At 43.4% G+C, this 10868-nt stretch overlaps 1 protein-coding gene across 7 annotated transcripts in view; it reads right to left on the reverse strand.

Moving 5' to 3' along the window:
- Nucleotides 1–9639, reverse strand: part of IFT56 (intraflagellar transport 56) — a 54342-nt gene extending 44703 nt beyond the window's left edge. For all 7 annotated transcript variants that reach the window (XM_052774591.1, XM_052774590.1, XM_052774589.1 and 4 more), the window contains exons 1-4: nt 9522–9639; nt 9263–9400; nt 8766–8858; nt 1796–1910 (exon numbers count right to left, since the gene is read on the reverse strand). In XM_052774591.1, coding sequence (XP_052630551.1) covers nt 1796–1910; nt 8766–8858; nt 9263–9400; nt 9522–9524 — 349 coding nt within the window. In that variant the 5' untranslated portion in view covers nt 9525–9639. The remainder of the gene's footprint in view (nt 1–1795; nt 1911–8765; nt 8859–9262; nt 9401–9521) is intronic.
- Between the last annotated feature and the right edge of the window lie 1229 nt (nt 9640–10868).

The raw sequence follows: 10868 nt of genomic DNA on the forward strand, positions 1-10868 counted from the left end.
AACCTCAGTGTAAGAACGACTGAAGTGATGGGAGTGGAAAGGGGAATATACACCACTTGGAAGCCTTCAATGGAGAAAGAACAAGTATAACAAATCTTCAGCTCTGAGTGCCTCCCCACCAAGCTTAAGCAGCCAGCAATCATCGGTATTACAGTACTCACAAGAAAGGCTTAGCACCTCACTATAAAAACTGGCATGCTGTCCTTTTTAAACAATTACATAAAATCAGGAACTGACACTACTGGCGTAAGCACTCAGTTATTCTCTGTTCCCTCCCTCATCTACACTCCCTACGTCTTGCACTCCTTTTTTAATATTCCTGCCCTTGCCTCCAGCACCCGAGTACCACTAACCGCACCCCCTACCCTGCCTCCCACCATGCTACTATGAACTAATCTGAAGGGGCAAGAAAAAATTAACCTTCTCTCAATTCCAGCTCACAGTTAATAAAGGTGCATGCCCAGCTGTGTATCTGTCATCTCTAGAATGGATTTCTGTAATTCACGTAATGTGAAGCTGATGACAATGACTCCAACTGGTATAGGATGCAGCCGCTTGCTTCCCCCGTGGTTTAGGTCACAATGACACCTCAAGCTCTATTGCCCAATTATTTTGGGAGTCCAGTTCAAGTCCTAGATTGTAATCTCCAAAGCTCAAATTTGTGGTACATTAAAGATTAAATTATTATCTGTGAATATTAAAAATGTACACACGTCTTGAACAATACAGATAACACAAAGCTCTCCGTGAAATTTTTTACAGTTGGAAACAAAACATTGCCAGTTGTGGGATTCAAGCTCAACATGATCTTTCAGAGGATTTTAAAGGGATACGAGAGTGTAATTATTTCTAAAAAATACTGCAATACTGTCCTTTTTGAAGGCACTCCTCCACAGTAGCAGAAAGTACACAATTATTTTCTCCCTACCCTATTTTCAGCCCAAGAATAGAAGACTAAAGAAAGAAAGAAAAGCGAAAACTCATATTTCCATAAGAGTTTTATCCTAAAAAGGCAAGAGTCAGAAGTTGACCAAAACCATCACTACTACTAATTCTGCTTAGAAAGCACTGAGATACTATGGTTATGGGAAACAATATAAATCACTAAGATAAATAGAAACTGATGGGTAACAAAATTAAACTGCAGAAACGTTTTTAGGCAGTAAAAACTGCCTTGGAATCTAATTTCCATTCCTCTTCTTTAAATGATCCCATGCAGGTTCAGATTAAAGTGGAACTGTAACAACATGACTGCAGCGAACTCCACAACTTGAAGAATCAGATACCTAATATCTGACTGCTAAGGCAACAAGACCACATACTAAGTCACTCAAACTATGCAAACGAAGTCCTTGTCCACATCAGGGAGAATGCTGAACTCTCTCGGATGCTTATTTTTTGATATTTTCACTAGCCTAATTAGCTACATCTGCACTGGCTCAAAGACAGGGAGCCAGTCAAAAGAAAAGTAACTTTCTGTTGCTGGTCAGCATATACCGAGTTTTGTATTTAGAAATTAACAAGAGAAATTATTTTCCAGATGCTTCTTTCAGTTCCAGCTGCTCCACCTGCCCAAAGTATTTTTAGAAAGCAAACTGCGTCATAACTCTTCTGTTAAATGAAAAAAAAAAACCCAACCCCAAACCAAAACAAAAAAACCCTAACCAAAAAACTTTGCTCAAAAGTATCCTTTATTCCTATGGAAAAAAACCCCAACATTTAATACTTTCTCTAGAAATCACTTTAAGTGTTCAAGTCAAGAAGTAGTTCTTTCCATCAGAGACATATATCTCACCTTTCAAGGCTGCTTGTTCAGCTTGCGTATACATTCCCAGAAAGAAGTATGTACAGGCAAGGTTCACCCACACATCTGGATTGCAAGCTGGTTGTTTGGTTAAGGCCTCATATTCCTGTAACAGAAGAGAGGGCTGATTTTTTAAAAATGCGTAATAGCACAGACTTACATTAAATATCATTCTCTCTTCCACCATTTTGCAATGTATCATTAAATTACTGAGATCACATGACTTATTCTCAAGTCCATTGGAGTTCTTACAACTAAATTATTACATTTTAACCAATGTCCCTAGCTCTTTTTTGTTTACAGCAATAGAACAGACAACAGGGACAAGCAGCGCTATAAATCTTCACTGTAGGAGCACGAATTCTGTCAATATTGAAATTATAAATATATAATAATATAAATAGTTTTTCTATATTATTAATATACTATTATTTATATTTACAAAAGATTAATATATTAAAGTTATAAAGGCATCAACATAACCAACTTTTCCTCAGTCTTTTCTGATGCTCTCCTAACTTCTCCTCCAGTACCAGGGGTAGTTTTATTAAAGAATTAAGTAGTAATACAGCAAAGCAATAAGTGGTAATACAGCCAAGACAACATAAGACGGAACAGTAAATACAATAAGAACAACACGTAGTAGTATAGCAAACCCGATATAAAAACAGAACAGTAACAGATGATTAAGTTCTTACAATAGATCTCAAATGACTTGCAAACATATGCACAATATCAACAGAAGTAAATAAAGCTTTTCTTGACATACATCGCGCAATTTTGTCTTGTCGGGAATTTGAGATTCCTAATGCTTTTAACACTTCGTAATTGCCAGAATACCATTTACCTCGTGCTCCCACAGGGAATCCCTTAAATTTAATATTTTTAGCATTCGTCAATTCCTGAATTTGACTTTTAAGATGGCAGTATTTCTTATTTTTTCTGCCGCCGCATCCGCCAATGATGACAGTTTACTTTTGTATCGAATTGTTACAGCCTGGGAGCCATAAACACCAGGGAAATCTCTTTGTGCATACTTACTGCAGCAAGTGTTAAACATGCTTTTATAAACCTGTAAGTAGTGTCTTAATATACATTAAAACAGTGGTCTCCAAAGTGGGGTGTGTGCGCCCCAGTGGTTGTGCAAGACAATACCATTGGGTGCAGAAAGAAAGCTTTTTTGGTACGCTTAATAACCAAAATAAATATTTTTAAAATAGTGTTTATTTCATCTTTATCTCACCCTTTTTTAATTTCTATTTTTGTGTATGTTTTATAATTACATATTAGTACAGTAGTACATGTATATAATTTATTAAAAAATATGTATGTATGTATGTATGTATGTACATTGGAGGTGCATGCTCATAAATTTTTTACTGATGGGGGTGCATGATCAAAATTGTTTGGAGACCACTAAAATACAAGCCTACAAGTCAGCATCGGGCAAATTCAAGATTTCCTAATAGATAAAGATATAATTATAGTAAATATTACTAAATTGTGTCTAACTTCAGCATTTCCCATTTTAAGATATACAGCCAACAGCTACAGAAAGCCACTAGATACCATATTCTGGTATTTCTTACTCATCCACATTCATTACCTATCCTTAATACTGCCACGTAAACTGCTTCATCTCTTATTTGCGAAACAGTAAAAACTTAAGAGATCAATCTTTCAATCTACTATTTTTTAATTAAAAAAACCCCAACTTTGCAGCTGCTGAACAGTGATAGTCTTGAAGATAAACACCTTTGCTCTGCATAACAATAGGTACTAAAACCAGAGGCAGGGAGACCTCTCTCAGCCATTTTTTTTCCTCTGTCAGGTTTGTGTTAAATTACTAGGAAGGACCATCCCAGTGAAGATGCATCCTGCTGGTGCTCCGGCTCCCCACCCAGCCATGTCCAACAGGCAGCATAAGGCAAAGCAGGCAGGGTCACATGAGGTTTTCACAAGACCTGCTGAAAGAATGCCATCCACATACTCCCAGTCACCATAAGCCTCTCATCCCTCCCAGCAACACAACCCCTTGCCGCCTCTGTACTCTTCCTCCAAACATATGAATCGGAACATCCCTCTGCCTAGGGAGAGTTTACCAGATTGCACCACTATGCGTGGAAGACTTCTTACCTCTGGGAGAAAGGCACAGATGTATGTATAGCGCAAGATAAAATAAGCCATGCCCAAAGGACAGCGAATCCCAAGAACAGAAATATGCTGACAACAATAAAGATTATAGTTTGCAAGCATAAAGAAAATTTTTTTCTGTTGCCAAGTGAAAATAAACTGCACTCTCAAACAGAGAAAATACTGGTAAGGTATGCCCCTTAAAAGCCAGCTTGGTCTTGCTAGTACTTCAGGGACTAGCTGTCCTTCAAGAAGATTTAAAATAAATAAATAAATAGGAAAAGAAAAAAAATTTACATAGAGGCCAACCTTTCCTACTGAGGCCAGTTCAGTCCTGATGTAGGCCTGTCAAGGAGCTCTGAGAGACAGGCCACTGCTGTTTATTGGGACCATCTGGAATCTTTCAAAATCCATTCAGATTAAGTGCACCCAAAGGTCTCTTTCAGCTATGGCTTCAGGCAGATTAATTAGAAAAGACAAAGTGCATAAACACAAGTCATGTTCTGGCTTGGCCATTCAAAGCAAGCAATAAATAAAGAGTGCTCTAGCAGTACCAATGTGAATCTATGGAAACACAGTAAATAAAAATGAGGACTATTAGTGCTCCTTACTCTGTAGTTCTGGGCCATGAGCCCAGACTATGTCTTGTTGCCCCTTTCCTCACTAAAAGGCATTCAATATCAGTCTCTCAAAAGATTACTTCACAAGAGCTTTCCCCTGTTCTCTCCAAAAAACTAACAAAACCAACCAAACTAAATATCCCCAAAGCTTTCCCAAGAGTCAACCTGTGGCATGTTTTTGCCAACCAGGAGCACAACAACTTCATGCTATTTCACCCTCCTCCACCTCTCACACTTATCACAAGACACACGCACTTCTCCTCAAAAGAAGGCTGCCAGGTTGATTGCCTACAACTATGGACAGCTACTGACAATGCTGAGGCGAGCAGGATTCTGCTCAGTGCCCTTATTACTTGTCTGGATTCTCCACGCCCATAAACACAGATCCTGAAGAGCCAATAAACAGGCCAACCTACAGGGCTGCCCCACAAGTGCTCAAAGGAGGTGTGGAGACACTCATTGTAACCCTGCTACAGTCAAGACAGAGAACCCCAGAGAACTTCCCTGAGCCAAAAATCCATCTTTTACTTTTTAGCTTCAGCTGTCAGGAACTTGAGTGTACCTGTATTCTCACACTTCCAGCAGAAGTACTCAAGGAAGACCAGATACTGCTCATGGATGAGCCATTACCCTATTATAGCCCTGTTCCTTTCATGATTTACTATTTGACTGAAATGATCCTGAGCAAAGTCAGGGTAGGCAGGAGGTCCCATCCAGTGAAGAGATGGACTGGCTCCTGATTCTCTGCTAGGAGGGAGGCAGCAGATAGGAGAGACTGTTGCAATCCCTGGCTGTAGTTTGTGAGATTTTGACAAAACCAATGCATCGAAGGCTCTGGCCCGGGGATCATGCTTTGCTCTCATGTGTGCAGCTGATGGGCCAAAGTGGCATTACCATGTCTGGCAGCTGTACCATGCCAGCGTGCCTAAGCCCAATCAGAGGGTGCAGCGTGCAACTGTGAAACCTTTTCTTGAACCCAATCCAGCTGTGCACCTGCCCTTGCCAATTCCTCTCTTAAGTTGCCAGTACCTCAAATATGTCTAACAACTCTCCCATTTTTAGGCCCTGTCTGCTTCAATTCATAAGATCAGGCAGCTCAGAAACAGAATCATCAGACTGATGCTCTCTGATTCTGGTCCTTGGGTGACACTGGGAAATTTTTCAGGAAAGGTTTAAGATTAGTGCTATGAACAAGTCATGGCAGAAAGACAGGTGGGTTTCTCCCCATTAGGGACAGCAGCTGTGGAAGACTCCAGAAAACTAATTAGACGCTGTCGTGCACTAGGGGAGTTCTGGTTGCCATATGATGCCAGCAAGACACTAGCCACTCAGTGTTAGCAAAAATCAATTTGTCAGTGAAGGAAGCTAAACAGTCCCCAGGGAGGGACTGCCACCATGACTGCTGGAAGAGTCAAGTCCAGTGCAGTACCATTTGTAAACTGGTGTACAGCAGTAGGGATGATCCCACCAGACAAACCAGTGTCGGTGGCATATCCATTGAGAAAGGCATCTACCTGCTAAGAAGGGGAAAGTGTGACCCTAGTGAAGCTGAGGTTAGCGCTCTACCTAGAGAATACCTGACTGTTGGTGTGCCTGTGATAAGAGAATGTGAATTCTCTCATGTGAACATGCCAGATATTTTGCTGTCATTCTCTCTGAAGATATTCTTGGAGCTGGAGGTCTGTGCGTTTTTCATTTTTTTCCCTGCTTCTCCCAGTAATGGATGACAGCCACCTCACCCCAATTCCCAAGCCTCTCCAAAAGTTGCCATGCAACCAGCATGCCTGGCTCACTATGAAAGTATTATAAATAAAAGGATTAGAGCAGCATAATTTCTTAAGACCCTCCTCAGGTATATGGAGTACAAACCATGAACTGGGAATATCGTGACACAGATCACACATTGTCACTTGCAGGCACTTAGGAGAGTGAATCATTTAGATAGTGTGTAATGTCACTCTGGAGAATTCTGCAGAAACTTCTATCCATAGCATTTTATTTACACTGCTCTTGGCACTCCCCAAAGAGTGCTCCAAGATCTAGAGGGTATAGATAATCAAGGAATTTGTCCTTGAGAGTACAGCAACAATGCTTCTGTAACACAGCAGAGAAGATACAGTATTACACTTCAACCTTGAAGCTGATAAGCAAAATGCAATTCAGCCTCCACAGTCAGCACTGTTTCCTTTGATTACTACATGCTTGGGAATTACAGCTACAGTGTTCTGTCCCAAAAGAAGCTAGGCTGAGATGCACAGGCTCATTTCCCACATGCCACCACAAAATGACAAAGTTATCAGGACTCATGCCTGTGCCAAGAATCAGTCTTAAATCTGAAAAGGTAGGCCCTGTGATGTCTCACTTAAAAAACAGACACAAGTAAACCAACCACAGACTATGCACACAAACCTTTTATTGTCCCTACTTGGGCAGAAAAACAGGAAAAAGACGACGGATGGTACAGTTTTTAAAAGCCTGTATCAACAGCATCACCTAGTGGTGAATCAAACACCACATACAAAAGCTAATCTCCAAAAAAAAAAAAAAAAAAAAAAAAAAAAAAAAAGCTGTTACTCTTTCGTTGAAGGAAACATTTAAAATCTACTCTAGCTATAAAAGCACCTATTGGGTATTCCAAATAGCAGAATTTATTTCAAAGGAATTGCAAGTTATTTTTCATTTGTATACAAACATTTTTCTTTTTCTAAACTTTCACTCCCTATTAACACCTAACATCTAGATAGAAATTAACTACAGCAACTAATTTTTACATTCTTAATCTTTAAATTGCACAACTGTAAACATGAATATTAAGTTACCACTATGTCCTATACTACTATTCTACATTCTATACTGTGCATACTGTCAATTTGATTCACTGAGCATTTCTAACATCTCCAACGGATGTTTCCTCTTCAGTTTTTCAACAGGGAAAGTGCCTTGTGAACTTACTCAGGAGCCTTAGAAATTCTATTTCCGCCTCGCATATGAATCTTGCACACTTGACCATGTATTACTATAGTTAAACACCTAATTTTATCTAAAAGAGAAAATATCATCATTGTTCTATAATCTATTTCTCTGTGGTTATTTTCTTTTGTTAATACTTCAAATTATCATCTGTTTTTGATATTTCTTCCAGGGAAAGCAAGTTAAAAGACTGCAAAACCAGCTATACTTCACAATTATTCTTCACAGTGAATCGTGATGGAGATGTCCCCCAGCTGACACTGACTGAAACCAATACACCTTAAACGGTGCAACACTGCATTGTATGGACCCAGCAATTCACATCTGTAGGAATACAGCAATGAGACAAACCATGCTTAGGCAGACCGAGTTGTTTTCAAATCTTCGCTGGCTTATACGCAGCCTTGTGGGTATCACCACACCACTCCACAACACTCCCTGTTCTGGTGTGCATACTGACTCCAGCCCTCGGACGTACAGAGCAAGGCAGACAACAAAAATTTCTTAAGACTTCTACAGAGAAATATGCTAGCACAACTAAGAAGATAAAGGGATCCCAGGGACAGCGGCAACAAATTGATTGGCAACAAATTGAGTTTCACTGGAGACATAAATGGACGCAAGAGAAGAATTGCATATGGACTCATACACTGAAAGAGACACAACAGCACTGTATGGTGAAAATATTAACAATGTAGGCATATTTGAATAATCAACATGTCTTTTAGTGACTTAAAGCTTTTGGAAAATATGAATGTCTCATTTCATTGAATTACCTAATACAAGAAAACATAGAGAAGAACAATAAAGTACATTAAATGGCCAGGGGCATCAACCTCTAAAGAAAGAATTAAAAAAGCATGCACATTACAGATAAGCTACACAATGAAGACAAAGGCATAATTAAACCTGAAAAACGAAACTGTGAAAAACTAGCTGTAAAAAGGGAATGGAAAATTTAGGGCATGAACTATAACATTTAAAAGGACAAACTAGGCTACGGAGCCTAGCATTAAATCAGACAGTAGATAACATTTAAAAAGGTCTATTTTCATAGGCAAATACTCTTTTTTTCAATCCAAACTGCTTTCCACAGCATCTGCCTTACTACCCTACATTTGTTACCTTAAGTGGCTGGCAGAACTGTTCCCCATTACAGAACGTTTTCCTCCTGTTGTCATCGCTTTATCACAACATCCCATTTTCCAACCTCGGGGAGCAGGATTTCCCCACCTTACCTCCAGCGCTCTCTTGTAGTCACCCAAATGAAAGGCAGAGTATCCGATCCAAAGGTCAGCATCCTCCTCCTGTTCACCCACGTGCCGTTTAAACTTTGTAGAGAAGAAAGAATAAAGAATTTGGACAGCTGCCACACAGTTTATAAGGCCCCACAGGCAATCAAAGTAAATACTAGGCCATCTTTTTTCTCGGATGGTTTGGCAGCTGCGGATGCTGCTGGGGTGGAGCTGCTCTCGCGTTTCTGAGGGAAGCAGCAGGCAACCCTCACCTGCCAAACCTAGTTCTGCGAAGCGAGGGGAAACGCTGCCGCAGCAGGGCCGAACGGCCGCAGAAGGAGGCGAGGGGGACGCAAGGCAGGGGAAGGGTTCCCCTCGTCCCGCAGCCCCGCCGGGCACGGGCCCGGCGACGGCGGCACCGCTCTCCCGAGGGGAGCGGGAGAGCCAGGGGGCCGGCGGCCCCCTCGGGCCGGGGTCTCCGCCCCCGCCGCGGCCGTTACCTCCAGCAAGGCGATGGCGCCGGTGAAGTCTCTCAGGGCCAGGAGCTCTTCCAGCTGCGGCACCTTCTTCCCTTTCTTCCTCCGCCTGTCCGCCGGCGGCGGGGCACCCCCCACGGCCGGCTTGGCCCGGGAGAGCATCTGGGCGGAGAGCAGAGCGGAGCCGGGTCAGAGCGGGACCTCGGCGGGGCCTCCCCCCGCCTCAGGTGGGGGAAGCGCCGCGCCCGCCCCGCGCCCCCCGCCCCGCCCCGCCGCCCCTCACCATCCTGCCGCCGGGCCCGGGCTCCTCGCTCCGCCGACGGCGCCGTTGCCAGGGTAACGGCAGGACGGCGGAAGGCGGCCGGGCCCACCCGAGCGCGGCGGCGAATAGGCGCCGGCTGGCGACTCGCGCCGCCGTCGCCCAGGGTTCCGGGGCGGTGGGCGTCGGTCTGCGTGGCGACGGCGGGAGGGGGTCCGGCCCCTCGGTGCTGGCACCCCGGACACGTGGGCCCCTACGACTGGTGGTCTAGTCCCGGGCACTTAAACCTCCACACACACCTCCCCTGCCCGCGTGCGGAAGAGGGAGTCCCCTCACCCGGGAAAATCGTCAGAAATGGGGTTTCAGGTGAAGACAAGAGGCGCCGCGCTGATCAGGTGCGGGACACGGCCAGAGAAACGTACTGACAAGCAACCGCTTGTCACCAGCCCCTTCTGTCCCCCTGTCCTGTGCCCCGCACTGGTTCCTCCCCACCCCCCCGCGATCTCTCTCTTCCTTTCCCCAGCTTTTGTCCTGCGCCTAAATATCCCATAATAAGTCTTGTGCAATCCCAAAATGCGCTTCCCTGGCGCGCCGTAACGAGTCAGCAACCCCTCAGTCTGCAAGGTGATCCGGAGAGGAGCTTCCGCGGAGCAGGGAGCTTCTCCCCTTCAGCTGGATGGGTTGATCGCTCTCCCGCGACAGCCCTGTGGGGAGGGAATCCCACAGAGGTTTACAGTTTTCTGGTGAGCATAGCCACTCCCATCTGTTTTTCCACAATTAAAAAGATGGAGAGCGTAATAGAAAATGTGAGGTATGTGGGTTGTGTACATCCGAACTGCATACAGTAGCTGATCTCTCTGGCAAACCCTGGATAATTTTCAAGCACTGCCTGTTTCCTGTAGCATCTCTGACATTGCAGTTTGCTGCAAATAAAATAGATCTCTCCTCATTACAGAGGAACACCGTGCGGTGGAATTCCCCAAACTTATTTTTATATTGCCTGAATTGCACCATTAGCAATTCCAGGGCAGAGGACCACTACTGCTGATGATTCAACTAGCCAAAAAATACATATCCACAGACAGGACTAACGAGGTATCTGTATTTGTGCTGTTTTTCCTTCACTGAGAAGAAAAATTCTTTGCACTCCATCAGAAAAAAAAGAGGCTTTTTTTTTGGTATGAATAAATATATCCTGTCACACTGTAACGTAGTTGGTTACCTCTGTAACCTAGTCCAGCAGTAAAGAACTTCATGCTGCTTCTTCAGAGTGTGGGTTCCACGTTCGCCTTCTCCTGATCAGGATGGCTTCACCCACCATGATGATACACCCGGCTTGCAGCTGTCCCCGAGAGGTTACTCCGCAACCAG

This window comes from Harpia harpyja, chromosome 23 (assembly GCF_026419915.1).
Source record: "Harpia harpyja isolate bHarHar1 chromosome 23, bHarHar1 primary haplotype, whole genome shotgun sequence".
NCBI lineage: Eukaryota > Metazoa > Chordata > Aves > Accipitriformes > Accipitridae > Harpia > Harpia harpyja.